Raw genomic sequence first — 25,597 nt, 5'->3', positions numbered from 1 at the left:
GTAACTTTTACACTATTTATATACTTTACTTTGACTAATTTTGTTAAATTATGATTAAGAAAAATAAATAAATTTGGAATCGCGTTAGATTTGTCCCACTTAATAGTTATGGTTTTGATTGTAAAAGTTTTTTATTTTTATTTTTATTTTTTATTTTTTATAACCAAATAGGAGTAGTTTCAATAAGGGGTGGAGTATATATTACTTCGTATAAACATTGACTGAATGAGTAATCATTACACACAGCTACAACCGTACAAAGTCTAACCAGTTCACAATATAGTTACGACATTTGACACCATGCCACATCAAATCAAAATCGAGCACCTTTAAATCAATTTAGTACTCCAACAACGTCAGTCGCCAGATTACATAAATAAAATTCAATTCCAGAATTCACAAGTAACAAAATAGAAGAAAAAAAAAAACAATCAAATTTAAATTAACATACATACAAATGTACAATAACCTAATCACAAAGTGCATCATAATAGACGATTAGGATTTAGGAGTAGTGTTAGTAAGTGGTAGAGTATAAATTATAGACAAAGACTCCCAAGACTAATCGTTTGGCTATAAAGAACGCTCACATCTCATCTGCTGTCCCTACGCCACCGACCTCTCAATCCCCAAAATCTTCTGCAAATGATAACAACTCTCCCTCTTTCTCTCTCTAACACACTCTTACAAACCTCACACCTTCCTCCTTTCTTACCCGTTTTCTTTTCTCAACTATCAATCATCTCCTTCTTCCATGGATAACACTAAACACAATCACAATGATAACAACAACATTAACAATAATTACACCAATAATAATAATAATAATAATAATAATAATAATACCTCTCATTTCTCTTCCGATTCCTCCGCCGCCGCAGAAACCACCATCTCCGCCGGAAACAACAACAATAGAGACCAGTTTCTAAGACATCTCAACAAACTATCACACAAGATCTCTAAACCCAGTTCCCTAAACCTCCCACCTTCCAACCTAGCAAGTTCCGGTTCCAATTCCAATGCTTCAACGTTCAGAAAACCACCCAATGAACCGCCGCTACCACCCCCAGTTCACCCACCACAACAACAACCCCCAGTTTACAACATCAACAAAAGCGATTTCCGTGATGTTGTTCAAAAACTCACCGGCTCACCAGCTCACGCGGCGGCTCCGGCGCCGCCGCCGCCGATTCACGCGCCCAAGCCGGCTTCTTCCCGGCTCCAGAGAATCCGACCGCCGCCATTAGCGCAGCTTAGTCCTCGTCCTCCTTCGATGCTGGGTTGTGGGGTCAACCCTCATTCTCCTCTTCCACCACTGCCGACGTGCCACGCGGCAGCTGAGAGTCCGATCTCGGCGTACATGAGGTTTCTTCATAGCTCCGTTGATTCCTCCTTTAATCGGACGGGTCAGATGTTGCCACCTCCTTCTCCGCCGTCGACGGATTTTTCGACGGCTCTTCCTCCTTTTGGGTTTTTGCCGTCGCCAAAGTCGCCGTTCCCTTTTGTTCCGCCGAATATGATGTTTTCTCCGACGGGAAATAGTCCGTTAGGGTTTCCAATTTCGCCGACTGTTCCTGGAGTTCCTAGCCCTAAATGAGAGGAAGAAGGTAAATTTTCTAGGAAATATTTTTTATTTCATTATAAAATTTATATATAAATTTATAGATTTTTCATGTGATCATTTCCCAGAAATGTATGATGAAGGAATTGATAGAATTTAGTTTTGTGGTTTTTGTTGGCTAAAGTTAGGGATGTGCAATTGTGCATATGATGGTTGATGATGTAAATGGAGTAGTGAAGAGGAGAAATTTGATATTTAGATGTTAATGGAAAGGAAATTTGATTATACTGTAGTTTTTATGGTGAAATGTGATGAATTTTCTTGGATTATGAATTTACAAATTCGGTATTCGAATGTTTAGTCATATGAATACTTATATGATTCTCCGCAATTGGTAATCACAGCCCTTTTTTTTGGTGAAATTCTTGAAATTGCATGTGTTATTATGGTGGTAGACTGGTAGTCCTCTATAATTGCTGTTAGCTTAGACTTTCTTGTATTCTACGTAGTATGATGTTAGACTTAGAATTAAGTCATTGGTTGAAGAATTAATCTGGTGAAAAAGCGCGGTTGTTCTTAATGGTTTCTTGGTTCATTTGAAAATCTTGGTAGTGTTGAAAATTTGAGTGTATGGGTAACCTTTTGATATGCTGTTGATCAAAGTTCATGACTGTACATCGCAACCTGTTTTTCAATTAACAAAATGAAGTTTTTGTTAGTGAAATGTCTGATCTGGCTGTTGTGGTTGAATTTTATGCAATTAGAAGTATTGACTGGATCTACTGTGAGGTGGTGCTTTGAAGTTTTGTAGGTGCTTAATCAGCTTACGTCAACCTCCTCTTCTTTTATGTAGTGTTAGTTGCATGTCTGCTTGCAATAAGCTTCTGGGGTGGCAATTAAATTCCCAGTATATTTCCTTGTTCCCTTTCCTTCTGTAGAAAAGTTCAACATATGATTGGTTGCTTTGTTGCTTAATGAATGGGTATGACCGTATGAGGGTATTCTTTTAGAAAACAACATCTCTTTGCCGATTTAGAATTGCAAGGAGTAAGGTTTCGTTGCTGCCTCACTTTGATACAATGGAACCTATAGGCATAGCAGGTGGTGATAGTCTTTCATTATGATACAGGACATACTAATGAAACACAGCTGAACATGATGTTTACTTATGAATTATGACTGCATGATGCATTATCTTCTCAATATACATCTGTAAGTTAGCTTCTGTCAAAGCAAATCTATCATTACCAGTGTTTTAGGTCCAGTGCTGGAGATTACGTTCAATCTGCCCATGTTTGAGGTTTAGCTTTGTCATCAAGAGATTTAATGTTACTTTCTCTTTGCTCAGTATTCCTGTCTGCCAATGTCGTGTGAGCTGTAGGATAAAAAAACTTCTTGCAATTATGAATCTGTCGGATATATGTGTAGCTCTCTCTTATTCACTACTTGTGTTGCTTCCCTTGCTAGATATTTTTGTGTTTGGTAATGTGAGAAGTTGCTTGACACTGCTGAAGTCAACTCATTAAACCCTGGCTGTGGCGCTGTGCTAAATTGCCTTCAGCTATGTTTAATATCTGATATATATGTCAATTTGCTGGTTCTTTATCCCCTCTATGATCCTGCTAGTGTCCGTTGTTCTGTGTCTTTCGTTGCATCCTGGTTGAAGGTAAGTAGCTACCTCATTGCATTCTGTAGAACCTAGAAGCCCCATATGGCGTGTTCTAATCCTTTGACCTTTTGATATGTTGGTTTATATTCTGGATGTCACCCATTTTCTGAAATTAATGTGTTTTTTTGTTTTTGTTGTCAACTCTTAACTATGGGTTTACATCCTTCATCCCGACCTCATTTTTCCTAATTTTGGTTTCTCTTTAGGCAAAGAACATGGTTTCACGCTTCAGGAGACGATGAACATGTAGGTCTAGGAGTCATATTGCATTATAGTATTGATTTAAGGTAGGTTGTTTATGGTAAAAAAAAAAAAACTCATGGGTAACAGGTTTCTGCCTTTTCTGGGGCATGTGCAGTCTTAATTGTAACTAGAAACAAAGTCAGCAATCAGTGATGATATACTTGTATAATGCCACTATCTTACATGTTTTGATAGGTTCATCCATGTGTTAAACTGTTTTTTTATTACCGTATTTCGCTGTATGGTTATTTAAATTTATTATCAGAAGATTGATTGGCGTTGCTCGTAATCTTTCTTGCATACGACGTATCTTGTTGAAGTTTTCTTTTCACCATCATCTATTTTTTCCCCTTTGCACGTATTCTTTCGTGATCCTAGATGGCAACCCATATGATCCGGAAATTTGTTTATGTGATAGTGCCATACTGCCATGTTTAATTGTTTATAGCGTTGGATTGACTTGGTAATACTATCATATTTGTGTCAAATTGGAGTTATTATATTCAAAATTATTTGCTTCTTATTGCAAGGGATGAGTTGCATGTAAACTCCATGTTGTATCATGTTGAAACATTTGTTACTGAGCCTTTTTGTTCAAATGAGGCAATCGTAGAGGGATGGCATAAGTCAGAGTAGTTGCTAGTCTAGCTACCCATGTAGTGTTATTTATTACAGAGAAAAGTAGTAGTTTCTGGACGTTACAAAGGTGTTCTTGATAATGCAATATGTGGTAAAATAAAAATAATTGGCTTAAAAAGTTTCTCCTGTTTTGGTCTATGCTATAATTGCTAGATTTGGAAATCAGTCAAAGAACACTTTGTAAAGAGGAAAAGGTGGGATTAGAAAAGAAATAAAGGAAAGAAATCAGCAGGGCACTGTGCTTCTTTGGTGCTTTGTGAGCTAACTCTTACCAATTTGCTCTGTAAAAGTGTTGGTTTTCATGGTTTTTGGTGAAGTTTTTTATGTTTTTTGGTGAAGTGGGAATCCTTGCTTTGGCCCCCTTTGTTTTGCTTTACGGAGGCCAATCTTTTGGGAAATGAGCTTGATAACGCTCTACTTTGCTCACCCATCATAGGCCAATACTCACTACATCCACCATCAAAAGCAAATACAATGAACTGGTGAGAAAGAAAATTAATATCGGCAAAACTGATTTGTATTTGATTATCGGACATATACGAGTATTTATTTGTGTATTACGCCCAAGCATTGAGTTGAATTAAACAAGATTTTATTTGATATTCCCTTCCGAATAACTAACATGCATGATAATAAGATAATTATTACGAGCATATCCAATTTGATATATGTACAAAATTAGAGAGTCTATTATGTTCACCCGGGTGTTCTGTTCACTCGGAGTCATTTGATCATTCAATCAACAAACAAGTGATTAAATGAGCAAATGACATCGAGTGTATACAACAAATTCTAACAAAATTATCCTATCTTGCAGATGTAATAAAAAACAAATTGATTAGATTTCAATCCAATTCAAATGATCTATGGAAAACATCTTTTGTTTGTTATTGTAATTTTTTTTGTTAAGTTCCATTAAGTCTATGTCTGTTATTGACACAATATTTTCCTTTCACCTTTATTTGTTAATAATAGTAGTATAAGAAATATCGTAGTAGTATTTCCTTTCACATGAGTGGGTGAATGTTGTTAATGTTGCTTTAAAATGTCGTTATCCTAGTGTTGAGGATTGAAGGGGAATGAGAGGCCCACTCCAAGACTAGCGCACACAAGTTGGGCGAGTCTAAAGGCTTTTTCCTTGTAAAAGTGATGTTTTGAATTTTAAGCTTTCATCCGTCCATTAACCTTCTAATTAATATGCTCTTTGCATATGTGATAAGATGGGAGAAATGATCTTGTCAAAAAAAAAAAAGTATGGGAGAAATGAGAACCTACTTTTATGCGGCCCAATTAAGAGCAAATTTAGATATCAATTTGATTAGGAAATTGTTATAGGCACAAGCAATGTCTTGAGTTGTTGCTTAAGGAAATCGTACATGGGAAATATTATCTCAAATCAAAATCCGCGAAAGTTAGAACTCTTAGAAGGCTTTTGAGGGGGGTGGGGAGGGGGAGGGGGGGGGGGCTCATACATATATGTTTGGAGTTATTATTTGTGTCCTATCTCCCTACAAGGTGGACTATGATGATTCTGACTCTTTTAGTATGAGAAAACAAACCGAGTACATGAGGAAAATAAAGAAGATAGTACTCTCTAATATCATTGTAGAGTAAGAAAATAGAGGGTCTGACCAGCACATGTTTGCTTGATATTTTTCACCACAGCCAAAGCATCACCTTCCACCCTCATAGCCAAGTCGAAGAGCACATTGCAAGATTGCATGCTGTAGCCTCTGCCATTTCTGTATCGCTTTCCACCTCAAACCTCTTCACTGCAGCTACAATGATTTGCCTCAAATGATCCCTCGCCACAACACTAACGCTCACATACGATCCCTCCACAATATGTGCATCAACGTTCAGCATAATAGTTCCCCAGGGAGGCTTGGCCTGCGAAAGATAAGGTGGGACAGTAGCAACAGCAGCAGGATTACCACAAACACTCATTGTTGAGAGTCTCCCAACTAGGGCCAAACGAACATGTTCACCTAGACAAACGGAGCAAGCTTCAGTTCCCGGCTTTGTCAATGGCTAAATGAGTGAAAAATCATTAATTATTCCTAATACGAGTATTTAAATCATTGATTAAACCCTGACTAACTCCATAGAAAGAAAATAATAATATCACATAATGGTCTAATGGATAATAGTCCTACTTTTGAATGAATGGGACAAATTCTTAATGAGGATTGAGGAAATCATGGTATAATATGGTACTCCATATGACATTTTTCGTGTGTTTGAATAGAATGACAATACGACATTATTTAGGTGTTTTGAGGAGTTGTAGTAAAGTTTACCCTTTTACTTATTCTTATACTTGTATAACTTGTACCAAGTACTTTACATACAACATATAAGAAGTTATCAAGCTTTGCTTGGTGGGGAAGTGGGGAACTCACTTTGTGACTTTAAGGTCACAAGTTCAAGCCCTACTAATTACAAAATGCTTGGGAATAGAGGGATTTCCATACCTTTTCCCTTCACTCTCAAGCGTTGACCTACGAGGAAAAAAAAGAAAAAAAAAAACATATATGAAGTACTTTCTAACAAACTCTCATTGGTAAAAAGTAAATAATAAACAAATAGCTCTTCTTCTCTTCTGTTGCTCAATCAAAATAGTAGGTTATTCTCTATTTGCAATAACTTAATGAAACTACAGTAACATACAGCTTGAGAATTGGAGTAACTATAGACCACTACCAGGTATGGATAGTTGGAAGCCCATACCATAATAAAAAAATAATATTTATAAAAAAAGAAAAATTCACTTTCTCTCTCTTCCCCTCTTCTCTTCTGGGTTGCAGCTCCTCTTTCCCTCTCTTCCCCTCTTCTCTTCTGGGTTGCAGCTCTCTTCTATGTTGCTGAGTGCAGACCCTCCTCTTTCTCTCTCTTCCCCTTTTGGCCTTTTCTTCAATTTCACTTTCAATTTTTCAAATTTGATTTTCAATTTTCCCCAATTTCCTTTTCAATTTTTCTATGGCTTTTACAACTTTCAATACTTCATCAACTTCTAGTGTTTCTAGCGACCGTGTTTCTGCTACTCGCTTCTTCGCCAAAGCAGCAATTGGCCGCACCACTTATGAAAGTTCAGAGTTCGGTCGAAATTGACGACGATAACTGGTTGTCGGTGCTCAGCTATTATCAACATGTATACTGTTATTATTGACTTATATACTGTTATTATTGATTTGTGTACTGTTATGGTTGATTTCTATGCAGTTATTATGGAGTTGAATATTGTTATTAAGAGAGACTAATTTTTTACAGCATAGGAATTATTACGCAAAATTACATTTTTACCCCTGGTATGGACCCAACGAGCCCATAACTGATAGTGGTCTACACTACTCTGAGAATTGGATTTCTATATTGGAATTGGACCGATTGCCATGCTTGGATAAGGAAATTTTAGAATAGGCCGAATTTCATCCTATTCTATAAAACAAAGTTTATAAAAGGCCCATTTGAGCTGTAAAAAAAGGCCCATTTAATTATTTAACGACACCTTGTCATTAATCCAACTAGTCTTACAAAAAAAAAAAAAAAAAAAAAAAAAAAAACAACAACAATCATCCTGTTTAGGCACAAGTTGTCAATTCGGGTTTGGGTCGGGTCGGGTCAATTCGAGTTAATGACGTAACTTATGCAGGTCGGGTTTGAGTTGGGTCATGCTTGAGTAGGGTCACGTCGAGTCATATATCTTATCGGGTTTGGGTCGGGTTACATTTGGGTCAGGTGAACAATAGGTCGGGTTTTCAAGGGTTAAAACGGGTTAGGGTAATTCTCGGGTTCGAGTTGGGTTCGATTCAAGTCAATAATTTGCGGGTTAGAATCGGGTCGAGTCATTCTCGGGTTTGGCCTAGATCGACTTGGTCTCCCTAGACAAAATGTTTTGATCAACAATAATAAGGTGGTCTAAATTGAATTTAGGTGATTTGAAATCAAGTCAGGAACAATTTGGGTTGAATTTAGGTCGGGTGAATAACAAGTCGTGTTTATTTCAAGTCGGGTTTGTAACCAATCGGATTGAATTTTTTGGTCAGGTAAAATTTAGGTCGGGTCAATAACAGGTTGGGTTGAATTTGGGTCAGGTCAATAACAAGTTGGGTTGATTTCGGGTCGGGTTTGTAACAGGTTAGGTTAGGAACGGGTCGGGTTGAATTCAGGTTGGGTTAGTAATAAGTCAGGTTAAATTCAGGTTTTGATGGGTTAAAACGGGTTTTGGGTCAATTTCGGTTCAAGTCGGGTTTGGTTCAGGTCAATAATTTATGGGTTATATTCGGGTCAGGTCATCTCCAGGTAGGTTCATGTTCGTGTTCGGGTCTCACATACTCGGGTCAACTCGGGTCTAGAGTTGGTTTTATGTCGGGTTTGGGTCACCAATTTTTTGGGTTCAGATAGGTCGGTTAATAATCAGGTGCGGGTCGATATTTCAGGTCGATTCAGCTTTAAACAGCTCTACCTAATACCCTCTGGTAGTCCAATTGGGTGGGTGGAACCATCCAATTTGCCTTTAAACGACCAATTTACCGATTTACAACTTGTATCGATTTCATTAACTCAAGCTTACCACGAACATTTATGACAACATATAATGATCATATATGGATCCAACCGACATTACATGACCCCGAGATGTATCCCTTAAAATCTCAATGTTTTTTTACACTGGGCCCCAAACCTTCGAAATTTCTCAAAAAACGTGGATATTAGACTTCAATTTTGGAATTTTTTGACTTTTTTTCGCCCGGATATAAAAATTGCCAAAATTTTTACCATGGTCCCAATTATCCTTCGGGAGTCCAATTGGGTGGGTGGAATTTTGCCTTTAAACGACCAATTTACCGGTTTACAACTTACACCGATTTCACTAATTCAAGCCTACCACGAACATTTATGACACCAAATAATGATCATATATGGTTCCAAACGACATTATATGACCCCGAGATGTATTCCCTAGAATTTCAAGACTTAACGACACCAGGTCCCAAAGACTCCAAAAATTCTCAAAACGCGTGGATATAGACTTCAATTTTTGAAATTTTTTGCCTTTTTTTCGCCCGGAAATAAAAATTGTCGAAATGTTTACCATGGTCTCTAATACCCTTCGAGAGTCCAATTGGGTGGGTAAAACCATCCTATTTGCCTTTAAACGGTCAATTTACCGGTTTACAACTTGCAGCGATTAAATTAACTCAAGCCTACTACGAACATTTATCACAACATAAATGATCATATATGGTTCCAAACGACATTATATGACCCCGAACTGTATCCATTTAAATCTCAAAAATTTTCGACACCGGGCCTCGAAATATTCCAAATTACTCAAAAAGCGAGGATTTCAATTTTGAAATTATTTGACTTTTTTTTTACCTGGAAATAAATTTTCCAAAATGTTTACCATATTCCCTAATACCCTACGGGAGTCCGATTGGGTGGGTGGAACCAACCAATTTGCCTTTAAATGGCCAATTTCCCGGTTTACAACTTGCACCGATTTCATTAACTCAAGCCTACCACGAACATTTATGACAATATGTAATGATAATTTATTATTCCAAAAGGCATTATATGACTCCGAGATGTATCCCCTAAAATCTCATTTCTTTTCGACAGCAGCCCCGAAACTTTCGAAATTTCTCAAAAAGCATGGATATTAACCTTCAATTTTTAAATTTTTTTTCTTTTTTTTCGCACGGAAATAAAAATTGCCGAAATGTTTACCATGGTCCCTAATAGTCCAATTGGTTAGGTGAAACCATCCAATTTGCCTTTAAACGACCAATTTACCGATTTACAACTTGCACCGATTTCATTAATTCAAGCCTACGACGAACATTTATGACAGCATATAATGATCATATATGGTTCCAAACGGCATTATACGACTCCAAGATGTATCCCCTAAAATCTCATGCCTTTTCGACATTGGGTCCCGAATCCTCCAAAATTTCTCAAAAAAGCGTGGATAGCCTTTAATTTTGGAATTTTTTTTTTAATTTGCCTGGAAATAAAAATTGCCAAAATGTTTACCATGCTCCCTAATATCCTCTGGGGGGTCCAATTGGGTGGGTGGAACCATCCAATTTGCCATTAAACGGTTAATTTATCGATTTACAACTTGCACCGATTTCATTAATTCAAGCCTACCACAATCATTTATGACAACATATAATGATCATATATGGTCCAAACAACATTATATGATCCCAAGATGTATCTCCTTAAATCTCAAGCCTTTTGAACACCTGGCCCCGAAACCTTCAAAATTTCTTGAAAAACGTGGATATTAACATTCAATTTTGGAATTTTTTGAATTTTTTTCGCCCAAAAAAAAAAAATTATCCTGATATTTATCATGATCCTTAATACTAGGGGTGTGCAAACCGGGTACCCGGTCAAAATTTTAGGACCCGGACCCGGAATTGCTTGTAACTGGATCCTAAAATTCGGAACCAGAATTGGAATTAGTTCAACCGGGTCCTAAATTTAGGACTTGGAATTGGAACCACCGGGTACCAGTTCCGGTTCCAGTTCCAGGTACCCACTTATTTAAATAGTTATTAAAATATAATATAAATTATACTTATTTAATTTTATTCTCATTTTTAGCGTTTAACACTTGTATTTAGATGTACATTAAGATATTTTATTTATGTTGGGTATTAAATTTTTTTTTTTTTTTTTACTAACTAGATACATTTAACATATTTTTATTTTAAAAAACTTATTTGGTGTAGCATATGTTAGTTAAACGGGTACCCAACCGGTTCTGGGTCAAAAAATCAAGAATTGGAATTGGAACCGGTTGCAACCGGTTCCTTAATTTATTACCTGGAATTGGAACCACCGAGTCCGATTCCGGCTCCGGACCCACCGGTTCCTAACCGGTTCCAATTCCGAGTACACGGAATTTTTTCTCACCCCTACTTCATACCCTCCGATAGTCCAATAGGGTGGGTGGAACCATCCAATTTGCCTTTAAACGGTCAATTTAACGGTTTACAACTTACACTGATTTCATTAACTCAAGTCTATCACGGACATTTATGACAACATATATAATATGACCCCCGAGTTGTATCCCTTAAAATCTCATTTCTTTTTGACACCGGTCCCCGAAACCTTCGAAATTTCTAAAAAAAGCATGGATATTAGTCTTCAATTTTGGAATTTTTTGACTTTTGTTCGCACGGAAATAAAAATTGCCAAAAATTTTACAATGGTCCCGAATACCCCTCGGAAGTCCGATTAGGTGGGTGGAACCATCCAATTTGCCTTTAAACGACCAATTAACCGGTTTAAACCTTGCACCGATTTCATTAAATCAAGCCTACCACGAACATTTATGAAAAACAATAATGATCATATATGGTTCCAAACGATATTATATGATCTCGAGATGTATTCCCTATAATTTCAAGACTTTTAGACACCGGGTCTCGAAAACTCCAAATTTCTCAAAAACATGGATATTCGCATTCAATTTTTGAATTTTTTGACTTTTTTTTCGCCCGGAAATAAAAATTGCCGAAATGTTTACCATGGTCCCTAATATCATCCGGAAGTCCAATTGGATGGGTGGAACCATGCAATTTACCTTTAAATGACCAATTTACCGTTTACAAATTACACCAATTTCATTAACTCAAGCCTACCACGAACATTTATGACAACATATAATGATCATATATGGATCCAAACGGCATTATATGTCCCCGAGATGTATCCCTAAAATCTCAAGGATTTTCGACACCAGGCTCGAAACCTCCAAAATTTCTCAAAAAGCGTGATATTAGCCTAAAATTTTGTAATTTTTTGATTTTTTTTTCGCCTGTAAATAAAAATTGCCGAAATGTTTATCATGATCTCTAATATCCTCCGAGATTCCAATTAGGTGGGTGGAACCATCCAATTTGCCTTTAAATTGTGAATTTACCGGTTTACAACTTGCACCGATTTCATTAATTCAAGCCTACAACGAACATTTATGACAATATATAATGATCATTTATGGTTTAAAATAGTATTATATGACCCTGATATGTATCCCCTAAAATCTCAAAGCTTTTCGACACCGGGCCCCTAAACCTCAAAAATTTCTCAATAAGCGTGGATATTAGTCTTCAATTTTGGAATTTTTTACTTTTTTTTCGCCCGAAAATAAAAATTTCTGAAATGTTTACCATGGTTCCTAATATCCTCTAGTAGTCCAATTTGTGAATATGTGGTTCCTACAGGCGTAGGTACCTTGCAGCATACAGTTATTTCACGGAAAGAACATACTGTATAAATGTAAAGAACGTACGGCTATAATGAAAAGAACATATTATTAAAATATAATGAACATGTACCTAAACTGAAAAGAACATATTTACACCCAAAAAAAGAGTAAAAAGAACATATGTTCATGTTCTTTGACTGTCAATATAATATACTTTTATTTATAATATTATGTTCATTGCTTATTGTGTATTGTTCTTTGAATTTTGTTTTAAAATTATGATGGGTATATATAAATAATGTTCATTACATAATATTTTCATGTTCTTTATTAATATTACAGATGCTCTTTAGATATATACGAAGTATAAAAAAACATAAAATTGGATGTTCTTTATAAAACAGTTATATGTTCTTTATAAAATAATTATATGTTCTTTATAAAGTAGCTACATGTTCTTTCTACTTTTCTTGTCTGTACCAAGCAAAGTAAAGACTGTTGTACCTTAAAATTTTCACAATTTGGTGGGTGGAACCATCTAATTTGCATTTAAATGGCCAATTTACCGGTTTACAACTTGCACTTATTCCATTAACTCAAACCTAACACGAACATTTATGACAATATATAATGGTCATTTATGGTTACAAACGTCATTATATGTCCTCGAGATATATCTAATAAAATCTCATTTTTTTCGACACCTGGCCTCGAAACATTCGAAATTTCTCAAAAAGCGTGGATATTAGGCTTCAATTTAGAAATTTTTTTTACTTTTTTTGCCCGGAAATAAAAATTGCCGAAATCTTTACTATGGTCCCTAATACCCTTTGGGGTTCAATTGGGTGGGTGGAACAATCCAATTTGCCTTTAAAAGACCAATTACCGGTTTACAACTTGCGCCGATTTCATTCACTCAAGCCTACAACGAACATTTATGACAACAAATAATGATCATATCTGGTTCCAGACGATGTAGACACCCATTTGTGTCTCCCCAAAACCAAACCCAGTGATGAGTACCTTTTCACATCGAATCATAATCGAATGAAGCGAAAGTGTGGAAAGTTTAGTGTTGCGGATAGTTTTAATTTTTTTTTTCTCTTCTCTCTGTTTTTGAAAACTTATTTTAAGAAAACAGTCAATCCAGTTTGGTTGGTCCATGATATGGGTCAAATATTAGTGTAGTTGGATGGGGCTTGACAAGAGCTTTTCAACGATATATTATAAGCCCAATTCCGATGAAAATTGAGGAAGTTACAGCCAATTTACTAAACTGGGCCTGGTTTGAGCCTTATATGCGGCCCAATGATCTAGGGGAGGGCCTAATATGATTTATCATTCCTAATGCAATTATGAATGGTTTTAGTCTTCTAGATTCTTCTAGAAGGTTCTTTTCATTCCTAATTCAATTAGCATTGATAAATTGACTTTCGTTGACTTTTCAGAGTTTTAATTAAAATCAAAAAGCATTTTCGAGGAAAAGATACGATTTTATCCTCTAATACGGCAAACTTATCTGATTTTCAAAAACGCGTCAAAAACAGGCCTGGCGCCTGACTCCAGGCATTGGCGCCTGGCGCCTGGTGCTAGCCATTGGCGCCTGGCGCCAATAAGCTGGTGCTGGCGCTAGCTCTGTTTTACGTGCGTCAAGTGCTCTGTTTTGATATTTTATCTTTCTGGATGATTTCTCTATAAACTACGTATTAAAAACTCCGTTTTCATTCATCAATTCTCACGAATTCTCACCTACAATCAGTTTTCATTCGCAATCATTAATTCTCTAATTCTCTCTTAATCATTCACCAATTCTCATCAAGTTTTCTTGATTATTTCATCTCTCTCTCTCTCTCTTTTTCATACAAAATTCCGCATTCGCAAGATCCAGAAACACCTAGCCATATTTGAAGTTGCCTTCGCCCTAGACGTGAAAGGTTTAATTTCTGAGGGTTTGGTCCCAAATCTCTCTTTCAATTATTTAATTTAATTGTTTGTTTATTATTTTCCTTGAAGTTACTAACGTGTGTATTTTGTTATCAGAAAGAGGTACGAGGCATTAAATTAAGTACTTTAATGGTTTTAATTGATTTATGATATAGAAATCATGTTTACATTGTTATTATGATATTCCTAGTATCATGTTTAGGGAAAGAGTTATAATATCAAATATGCTTATTATGATTCCTGCGATGCTTCCTATGTTCTTCCTAATATTTATGATTGTTAGTACCATGTTAGGGTTAAAGCTTTGATTTTTATTGCTTAGTGACATGCTAGGATTTGTTATTTAATCTTGTTAGTATCATGCCTAGGATCTTGCTAATATTATTATGCTTTAATATTAACATGAACATGATTATGATTATAATTGTTATAATTTATGATGATTATGATATTATTATTATTATTATTATTTTGATGATGATTATTTTATCTATGATGATATTATTATTATTATGACTATTATAATGATTGATATTGATTGATTATTATGTTGCTTGATTATATTTATTGTTATTGCTTGATCACGCCTTTTATTACATGTTTAAAGGGAATTGGTACTTGTAATCATGCTTAATAAGATAATTAATAATCTTGTTAGGGTTAATGTGATTATAATTCAAGTGATCGCCAATAATAGTTTTATTTGTGCATTAAATTCAAGCAACATAGATAAACAGGTTTAGGGTTAGTCTTATTGATTGCATGTTAATTAAGTGGATTGCTAAACATCGCCCGCAAATCTCCACATAAAGCCCACAAACTTATATTGAAGTTACAATATTGCCCTTGACCTTAAAAAAAAAACACAACCTCAATAAAAATCAAAGTACGGGGATGTCGAGGCTCGTGGCGGCAAGGTGGTTGGCTCGTGGCGGCAAGGTAGTGGTGGCTCGTGGCGGCAAGGTGGTGGTGGCGCCAGGTCCGGCAGCCACGTCCACCGGCCTGGCGTCTGGGCAGGACGCCCAGCCACGGTGAGTGGCGTTTGGGACAGGCGCCAGTCACTGTGGCTGGGCGTCCTGCCCAGACGCCAGGCCGGTGGACGTGGCTGCCGGACCTGGCGCCACCACCAGCCACGGGCCGTCCTGGCCAGGCGCCCCAGTTGCCTTAAATTTTTTTTTTTTTAATTTTTTTTTTTTTTTTTTTTTTTGGAAAATCCGAAAATTTTTCTATTTTTTTTTTAATGTGTTTGATTTTTTTTTTAATAATTATTAATTTTATGTGTTATTTTTTATAAGTCTAGTATATATATTTTTTATAAAATCAAATAAAAAACATAAATTTCCACATCCTAAATCAAAACATAAATTTAATAAACATAATTAAAAAAAATAAAAAAAAGGCAAAAAAAAAATAAAAAAATTAAAAAGTAAGGGCGGCGTCCAAACCAGACGCCAGTGCACTGGTGGTGGCGCCTGGCCTGGACGCCAGTGCACTGGTTGAGGCGCCTGTGCTAGACGCCAGTGCACTGGTTGTGGCGTCTGGCCTGGACGCCAGTGCACTGGTTGTGGCGCCTTGCCTGGACGTCCTTGCCATGGTTCCGGCGTCCAAACTAGGCGCCACCTCGTTTTCCGTCGAAGACGACGTATCTCCGGCAACCCTCGCCTCTCCGGCCTCCCTGGGCAACCCAGTACGACTCTACATTTGTTAGATCGAGATTTGTTCACTTTGGGTACGATTTTAGAAATGGGCAAAATTGTCAAACCATGTCTAATTTGTGGGCTTTATGTGGAGATTTGCGGGCGATGTTTAACAAATCCCATAATTAAAAAGCGCACATGAATACGATCAAAATAAAGTAGAGGCCTATTATTAGGGCAGGTTCAATCTCTTTTAGGTTGGATTTGTACCTTCATCCCCGAACCCTTATTTGGTTCAAGACCTTATGGAGTTGACGATCTCTTTGATCGTTAAGGGGTGTAATCTTCACCCTGTGAATGGTTTACAAGTTCCTAAAACTTGTTGGCGACTCTTTTGCTCTATCTTCTTCCCTTTTGGACGCCACTGTACTTTAGTGTATGATCACAGTGGGGTTCAAGCTAGGGGTTAACGTTTGAAATTTATTCCCCATAGACGACATTATATGACCCCGAGATGTATTCCCTAGAATTTCGAGACTTTTAGACATCGGGCCTCAAAATCTCCAAAATTTCTCAACAAGCATGGATCTTAGACTTTACTTTTGGATATTTTTGACTTTTTTTTCCCTCGGAAATAAAAATTGGCGAAATGTTTACCATGATCCCTAATACCGTTTGGGAGGCCAATTGGATGGGTGGAACCATCCAATTTACCTTTAAACGACCAATTTACCAATTTACAACTTGCACTGATTTCATTAACTCTAGCATACCATGAATATTTATGACAACATATAATGATCATATACGGTTCCAAACGGCATTATATAATCAAGAGATGTATATCCTAATTCTTTAGGCTTTTCGACACCAGGTCCCGATACCTACAAAATTACTCAAAAACCGTGGATATTAGCCTTCAATCATTTTGACTTGTTATTGACCAGACCCAATTTCAACCGACTTGTTATTGACCTGACCCGAATTTTACCGTACCTATTACTTACCCAACCTAAAAATTCAACCCAATCTGTTACTAACCCGACTCGAAATTAACACGACTTGTTATTGACCCGACCTAAATTCAACCCAAATTGTTCCTAACCCGATTTCTAATCAGCTTAAATGCAATTTAGACCACCTTATTATTATTGATCAAAGCATTTTGTCTTGGGAGATCAAGTCGGTCCAGGCCAGTAAAAGAAAGGAGCACCATCATCCTCAAATTTAAGAGTTAAATATAGTATATATTTGTTGTATGGTCAAAGGAGATAATTATCTTCCTAAATTATAGACTATAATTCCCTAGTATATTGTCATATATATTATTAGGGGTGTTCATAAATCGGTCCGGACCAAATAACTGGACCGGACCACCCAGGACCGAACCCGGACCGAACCGGACTGAATTAATCGGTCCGGTCTTCGGGTCTTGAAATTCATTTTTCGGGTCTTCGGTCCGGTCCGGTCTAAATCCCTATAAAAACCGGTTTTGGACCGGACCGGTTTTTTTTATTAAAAATATGTGTGAAACCTTAAATAATGGTTAAAATTATCCTTAATAAGCTTAGAAAACTTTAAATTTATAAGTTTTTTCGCACTAAACATACAAAAAAAGACGTAAAAATGACGTTATAACATAGTTTTTCCAATATTTTTTTTGTGTTTTCCTAAACTTTGTAAAAAATTTAGTATTCTTTTAAAAACAATTCGTAAATCGGTCCAAAGCGGTCCGGCCTGGGTTTTGGACCGATTCTTTCGGTCCGGTCCGGGTTTGGTCCTAACTTAATCGGTCCGGTCTTCGGTTCTTAAAATTCTAATTTCCGGTCTTCGGTCCAATCAGGGTCGGTCCGGTCCGGTCTTGGACCGATGAACAACCCTATATATTATAATCAAAAGAAATAATTAGTATGATAAAAATGATAATTATATACTTATAGTTAGTTGAACCAGAATATGACCTGACTTGGAAATGACTCGACCTGATTGTAACCTGTAAATTATTGACTTGAACATAGCCCGACTTGAACCCGAGGATAACCCGAATTGAAAATGACCCAACCTGATTATAACCCCCAAATTAGCGACTTGAACCGAACCTGACTTGAACCCGAGAATGACCCGACCTGATTATAATCCACAAATTATTGACTTGAACCGAACCTGACTTAAACCCGAGAATGACCCGACCTGATTATAACCAATAAATTATTGTTCACCCCACCCGAATATACCCGACATGTTATTAACCCGATCGAAACCAATTAAGAAGTATGACCCGACGTGACCCGACTCAAGCATTACCTAACCCAAACCCTACCCATATATGTTATGGAATTAATCTAAATTGACCCGACCCAAGTTGACCCGACCCAAACCCAACCTGCTTACACGAATTGACGAATTAAACTATGTACTATTACAATCTAATACAAAATTAGTTAGGAATTGATGTACTATTATGACGATTTAAACTATGTAGTGGGCATGTAAATGACTAATAATAATGTTGTTTTTTTTTTAGAGTTATAATCTAATATTTTTTTGAATAAAATTATAATTTAATTTATACCTATGAAATATTTTTTTTGAGGAAATTATACCTATGAAATATAGTTATGAAATATACTAGGGAATTGTAGTTTATAAGTTAGGAAGACAATTACGGAGTATCTCCTTTTACTATACAACAAATATATTTTATATTTAACTCTTAAATTTGAGGATGATGCTTCTTTCTTTTGTTGGCCTAGATCGACTTGGTCTCCCTAGACATAATGCTTTGATTAACAATAATAAGGTGGTCTAAATTGCATTTAAGGTGATTTGAAATCGGGTCACGAACAATTTGGGTTGAATATAGGACGGGTCAATAACAAGTCGTGTTGATTTTGAGTCAGGTTAGTAATAGATCAGGTTGAATTATTGGATCGAGTTAGTAATAGATTTGGTAAAATTCGAGTCGGGTCAATAACAAGTCGGGTTGAATTTGGGTCAGGTCAATAACAAGTCGGGTTGATTTCGGGTCGGGTTTGGAACAGGTTGGATTAAATTCCGGTCGGGTTAGGAACGGGTCAGGTTGAATTCAGGTAAGGTTAGTAACAAGTCAGGTTAAATTCGGGTTTTGACGGGTTAAAACGGATTTGGGTCAATTTCGGTTCAAGGCGAGTTCGCTTCAAGTCAATTATTTATGAGTTACATTCGGGTCGGGTCATCTCCAGATCAGTTCATGTTTGGGTTCAGGTCTCACATATCGGGTCAACTCGAGTCTAGGGTTGGTTTCAAGTCGGGTTTGGGTCACTATTTTTTCAGGTTTAGATGAGGGTTAATAATCGGGTTTGAGTTGGGTCAACTTTGGACAACTATAAGACTCATGTTGAGACTTTGCTCAAGACTTGCAATAAACTTACCCTAAATTACTTGAAATAAATTCAAATAGCACAACCGTCACTTGTCACCTAACTCAACTCTATAGCATTAAGACAATCTCTTTCCATCCCCTATTCCCCTCTATCCATCTCGTCACATTCTTCTTTCTTTGAGAAAACCCCAAAAGGCCAAAGAGGATTGATAACCAATGTGCATCAAGCATTAATCATTATAATGATTCATTATGATAATTCATAGGCCATTCTCATCATGCAATCATGTACCCGCCCAGTGTCCTTTCCAAGATTTTAAGTCAGAATGTAACGAGAACACAATACACACGAAATTTTCTCCCATTTCCGTGTCAAATTTCTAATGGTGTTGTATGTAGGGACAACATACAATGATTGTATGTGTATCAGCTCTCCCGAATGTAAAGTAGGCTTCCTATAATTTCAATCAACACCACATTGTTAAGACATAAAAGACCCGGTCATACTACTTTGTACCTTCACAGGGTAGACTTAAGACTGCCCACTTGAAAGAGATAACAATCGTTATCCGAGTAGCGTGACCCATGGAGCCGCACCGTATTCTTCCATACCATCACAAGTCATTTTCATTAAATCGAAAAGTAAACAAAAAAAAAAGGATTATCTTACACAAACTTGAGCTGGACATAAGAATCTCATATTGTAGTATGTAATACTGTCTACCGATTTTAGTCAATAACTTTATGGAATAGACATCACTACCATCAGTCCATCAGCAAGGACGCTGGCAATCCCACCTTTCTCAATCCTCATCCATTATTGTCGAGCAATACAATTCGATTTAATAATATGAATCATATGATAAGAATTTAAAGACAACTGGACGATTAAATTATATCCCATTCTTGCTGTGTTGCCAATTATAGATAGATTAAAGCTATTCAATAAACAACATAATCCCTTGTTTTTCAAAGCCGCCGAAAACTGTAAAGTGTTCACATTACCTATTGTTGAAAACAAAAGGCAAAGTTTTTCTGTGATTAATTGAAATTCAGCTAAATATAACAAACAAACAAAATTGGTGTTAATACCTCTTAATTTTGCAATTGGTTATTAGATTCAAAGTATTTAAATAAAACCATCTAATCAAAAGGGCTAAAAGCCATCATCAATAAACTGAAAGATATTGATACCGAACATTTGTACTAATGAACAAACTTCCATACACTATTACACTGATTGCTTAATAGACCATGCTCCATTATGTACTATGAATCTATGATATGACAACGCTATTACTATTCTCCAATTATGTATTATAACTAATACACCAATTCCTTCACACAAGTAGCAGTATTTTGAAACCAAACTTCATTAGAAAGGTTTAAGTGGCCAATAAATTGAATAATGCACCGAAGAGATTAAGCTTTTCCAGAAACTACAGTGCAAAGGAGTTCAAGTTTTTCTACAAAAGTGCCTGAATTGTTGTGTCATAACAAAAATTCCCTATCTAGGTGAAATCCTAGTTTACACCCCATAAACCACATAAAACCTTAATGTCACTAACAAACAACACCCTCGAGCAATAAAACATCAAGTTTTCCATAATTCAGATGTAAATCATCACTCACTGAAGAGCCAAACCATTAAACAGAAATATGAACCTGTTAACTATTTAAAATCAATCAAGTTGCGTAACTGCATAAGGTCCAACAACCTAATCACAAGTTTCCTCAGTGACCAGTAAAAGTAACACAAGTTGCAGTTGTAACTATTAAGGCAATGGCCTAAGGTATTGCTAGATTAATGGACCACAAACCTCAAAATTAAAGTAAACATTAGATAGGAATCCACAGCTACATTGCTATAAGGAATCGCATTAATTGCACTTGGACCACAAACCTCAAAAATAAAGTAAACATTAGTAGGTACCAGAGGAGATTGAAGCCACTTCAAATCAAACTACACAAGAAAATAGAGGCAGACAGATTTGCCATATTAATATATAAGAATGGCAATCATAGACATCACCCAAGTTGACAATGTTGAATCAAAGCAATACTTGTTCAGAATGAGAAAAACCCCTAAAATCATAAACAAGCACCCTTCTCCTTTTAAAAACCACTATGGAGAAGGTTTAAACCCTAATTCCAACGTTAAGACACTCTTACTGTTGTTCACCGCCTTCTGGCTGCTTGGGAGCCTCCTTGATCTCATCAGCGCCATCATCCTGTAACAACATTAAGCAAATCCATATAAGAAACAATAGATCCTCCACACAAGTAATTTCCATGAGATACCAAACATAAATTGTTCTTAGCACAGCAAGCCAAAAAAAAAAGCAGCTAATTATTAGGGTAAAGAAGCTTTACCTGCATATCCGATGTCCACAAAGTAAGGTTGTCACGAAGAAGTTGCATAATCAAAGTGCTATCTTTGTACGAATCTTCTCCTAGGGTGTCTAGCTCAGCTATGGCTTCATCAAAAGCCTGAACAAAAAAGAACAGAGCAAAAGTATAAGGCATACACCTTTTTGAATAATCAATGAGATGTTCTTATGTAACTTTTATCAGATACATTAGATGGCATACACACCTCGATATATTATAATTTATCACAAAAATTTGCGTATCTTCTAATTTGAAGAGCAAATACCTGCTTTGCAAGATTGCAAGCTCTGTCAGGAGAGTTCAAAATCTCATAGTAAAACACAGAGAAGTTAAGAGCCAATCCAAGTCTAATAGGATGAGTAGGAGCAAGCTCGGCATTTGCAATATCCTGAAATAAAATTCACAAACACAAATGCCATGAGAATTACACTCTACTAAAAGATATAATTTGTTCAGAAATAACATGTATCATCCCACAACAAAAATTTGATCCTGCTCTAGTCAAATTCATACCAAAGTAAATAATTGTAGCAAATGAAAGCTTCATTCATAGCCTCAATATTTTGACACCAACTGAAATTCAAAGTTTATTACGGAATATCCTAATTCAAAGTCCAAATTCCAATTATCTTCTAAAATTAAATGAGAAAATTACAGAAAATGAAAACTTCAACCTCCATATCTCAATTTTTGAAATCTACCAAACTTGTAACATAACAATCAAATTTCAATCCGCAATATTGGACAAGTGGCTTAAAAACAGATCAAATCCTCAAAATAATTTCTCAAAAACCTAATTCCAGCAAAATGCACAAAATTATAGCAAATCAACGCAAAAAACACAAACAAAAACCAAATCCAAACCCTAATTAACAGATCTACCAAATAAATCGAAAAGAATCATTTGAAAAATTAATTATACCTGAGCAGCCTTGTAGGCGGTGAGAGTACTCTCAGCGGCTTCTTTCCTCTCAGCACCAGTCTTAAACTCAGCCAAATACCTATGATAATCTCCCTTCATCTTCAAATAAAACACCTTAGAATCACCATTACTAGCAGCAGGAACAAGCTTAGTATCCAGAAGTTTCAAAATACCGTCACAAATATCAGACAACTCCTTTTCAATGCGAGATCTGTAATCGCGAATAACAGAGACATGGTCTTCATTGCCACGACTCTCCTCCTTCTGCTCAATCGAAGAGATGATCCGCCATGAAGCACGTCGAGCTCCGATGACATTTTTGTAAGCAACAGAGAGAAGGTTTCGCTCCTCAACGGTGAGTTCCTCGCCTTCCGACGCCGCTGAAACAACCTTCTCCATGAACTCCACCATCTCCTCGTAACGCTCGGCTTGCTCCGCGAGTTTCGCCATGTAAACGTTCTCTTCCCTTGCTGAGACCGCCATTGTTGGTTAGAGAGAGAAAGCTTGGGGAATTTTAGAGAGAGAAAGAGAAGGTTGAATTTGGGGATCCTTGAGTTTTGTTTTTAGGTTTGTGTTTTGAATTGAAAGGGGAAGAGAGAGAAGGGGGGTGTATTTGATTGGTGCCAAGCTGTAAATTGGTAATGATTGTGTGGGGGGGGGGAGCAACTTTTTTGGGGGGTGAATGAGGGCCGTTGGATTATGATCGGACGGTGGGAAGAGGGGTGTCAGTTGTTGAAGAGTGAATTAGTGATGTGTAATTAAATTTAATGTTTTTTTTTTTGGATTTGATTGACAGCGTGGTGTACGGCGATCATGTTTTTTGACTTTGAATGTTTGGGCTGTGGGAACTTAGATGTGTGGTGGTCCATGATAATGAGGTTTAGAAAGTTGGTGTAAAGTGGGCTGGGCTTGTTTTTAGGTTGTGTTTTTTGTGGTTTGGACCAAGGTGGTTTGTTAAATATGGTAGATAGAATGAATTAGTAGGTTGTTGTAGCTACCATCATTGTGCTGCATGACAAACTGGGTTTATTATTTAGAGAGTACTAGACTAGTGTGTGTAATTGTGTGTTGTAAAATTGAGGGTTATGAACTTGAATGAGGACAGAGTGAAGGATAGCTCAAGTGGTTAGAGCTTCCCTCTCGGTTTTAGGAGATCGTGTGATCGATTCTCACCACTGCCTTTTTGGCTCTCTATGCACCAAAAAAAAAAAAAAAACTTGGATGAGGAAAGTCACTTTAGGCTATGTTCTATTCATCTGTTTCAAATTCTTAGACAAATAAAATTAAAAAAAATTAAAGAAATCAAACTAGAGCATATAAAATCTTCATATATTCATATTTTATGGCCAATTATGTAATAAAAGTTTTATAGATAAGATATTTGAAAAAAATACAACCCTAACCTAAGGTCATGGGTTGTCACCTAATTTTCATTCATTTCAGGTCTCATAAGATCATACTACCTCCATTACATATTAGTTGCAACTTTGGGGTATTATTCGTGAGACATAAAAAATTCCAAAGTTGCAACTAATATGTAACATAGGTGGTAAATTTATTTTTGATAATATGGAAAAATAAGTTCTGATAAGGGTTACCGAATTTTAAATTACAATTAAAATAAGTTCATATAAATCAAAATAAATAAGTTCATGTAAGTTAAGTGAAAATCAAGTAAATAGAACATACCCTAAAACTATATTTTTGATAGAGTTTTTTCCCTAACATAAGACTGTGAAATATATGAATAAAGTTAAATCAAATTGAAATATAGGATCAAACCTTAAAACAATCAAACCAGATATGAACACCTTATATGATATAAAGAATAAACGTCATCCCTTTTAAATAAATGATCATATAATATGAACTCACACCGTCCATACGCACCAATCGGTTAGCATTCAAAGATTTCAAACGACCCCATATGCTCAAAAATCAAAAACCCTCGTAGAAAATCATAGTATACCTAAATCATTGTCCATGAAGACATTGATCACATCATCATCCTCCTCCCCTAAACCAAAAAATAGAAAGCAAGGGGAAAACGTGTTGGGCTACCTTTGTATTTTAGCGAGAACAAGGGCCCAAAAGAAGCAAACTTCCTTTTTCCTCTCAAAGAAAAAAAGAATCTCCCAATTTCCTTTTCTCTTTCTCTCTTATCTTCAATTGTCATTGTAAATTGTGCTCATAATAGTACATCACTTTCCTACTTGTCTTTCCTACGGCTAAATCTAATCCTTCAATATCAAAACTTCCAAATATTTTCACAGTTTTTTAAATGCTTCACTGAAAGCTTCAAGATATACTAAGTACTATCATTTTATTTCTAAATTATTAAATTCTCTTTTACTATACCTCATTCACTTTACCTTAATAAAATATAGATCTTGCTAACATACGCCTCAAAGCATTGGATAAGCATTTAAAACATTACTTAAAATGATATTAATTTGGAAAAAACATGGCAAAATCACGCGTCGATCGACGTAATTAATGTTCATTCAGGGCGTCTCATGGGCAGCCGGCCACACCGTGTGGCCACTTAAAGTAATTCCTATAACATTGATTGAGTAATCCCTTTAATACCGATGGGTTAACCCATGTACCACCGACTGGGTAACTTTATAACAATGATGAAGTAACCATTTTAACACTGACCAAGTAACCTCCATTACACTTGCGAAGTAACCCTTATAGTGGTTGGCCACACGGTGTGACAAGCCATATATAAGACTTTATGGTGTTTATTTTAATTTAATCTTTCTATTTTTAGCTAGCTTATCCTACGCCTCCGGAGCGTTCGTTAGCTTTTGCATTAAAATAATATCTAGTAAAAATGATTCATTTTAGTAAAACAATTTCAGTTTAGTAAAAATCAATACATTTAAAGAAGAAATATATAAAAAAAAAAAAAATTTAGTTCAATCATAACTATTTAGTTCAATAAAAATAGGATCTATTCTCATACGATTATTTTCAGTTCAGCTCTAAGCC

At 36.2% G+C, this 25,597-nt stretch overlaps 2 protein-coding genes across 2 annotated transcripts; one reads left to right on the top strand and one right to left on the bottom strand.

Annotated features, from left to right (window-relative positions):
* LOC110706621 (VQ motif-containing protein 9-like) lies at nucleotides 1–5,364 on the top strand. Its single transcript, XM_021884565.1, has 2 exons — nucleotides 1–1,607; nucleotides 3,437–5,364. Exon 1 carries the CDS (start codon nucleotides 755–757, stop codon nucleotides 1,595–1,597), a length of 843 nt encoding a protein of 280 aa, XP_021740257.1. The 5' UTR covers nucleotides 1–754; the 3' UTR covers nucleotides 1,598–1,607; nucleotides 3,437–5,364.
* Nucleotides 5,365–21,131: 15,767 nt separating this feature from the next.
* LOC110706620 (14-3-3-like protein) lies at nucleotides 21,132–23,198 on the bottom strand. Its single transcript, XM_021884564.1, is given in 5 exon segments — nucleotides 21,132–21,478; nucleotides 21,480–21,518; nucleotides 21,661–21,777; nucleotides 21,944–22,066; nucleotides 22,601–23,198. Coding segments are annotated over 5 exon segments (828 nt in total). The 5' UTR covers nucleotides 23,084–23,198; the 3' UTR covers nucleotides 21,132–21,412.
* Nucleotides 23,199–25,597: the final 2,399 nt, after the last annotated feature.

The sequence above is a fragment of the Chenopodium quinoa genome, unplaced genomic scaffold, assembly GCF_001683475.1.
Source record: "Chenopodium quinoa cultivar QQ74 unplaced genomic scaffold, ASM168347v1, whole genome shotgun sequence".
NCBI classification, from domain to species: domain Eukaryota; kingdom Viridiplantae; phylum Streptophyta; class Magnoliopsida; order Caryophyllales; family Amaranthaceae; genus Chenopodium; species Chenopodium quinoa.
Note: the sequence above shows the minus strand (reverse complement) of the source record. Positions and strands in the feature narration are given on the sequence as shown.

Excerpts from the sequence above, each read along its gene's own strand:
- LOC110706621 (XM_021884565.1), top strand. The coding sequence starts at position 755 with ATGGATAACACTAAACACAATCACAATGATAACAACAACATTAACAAT.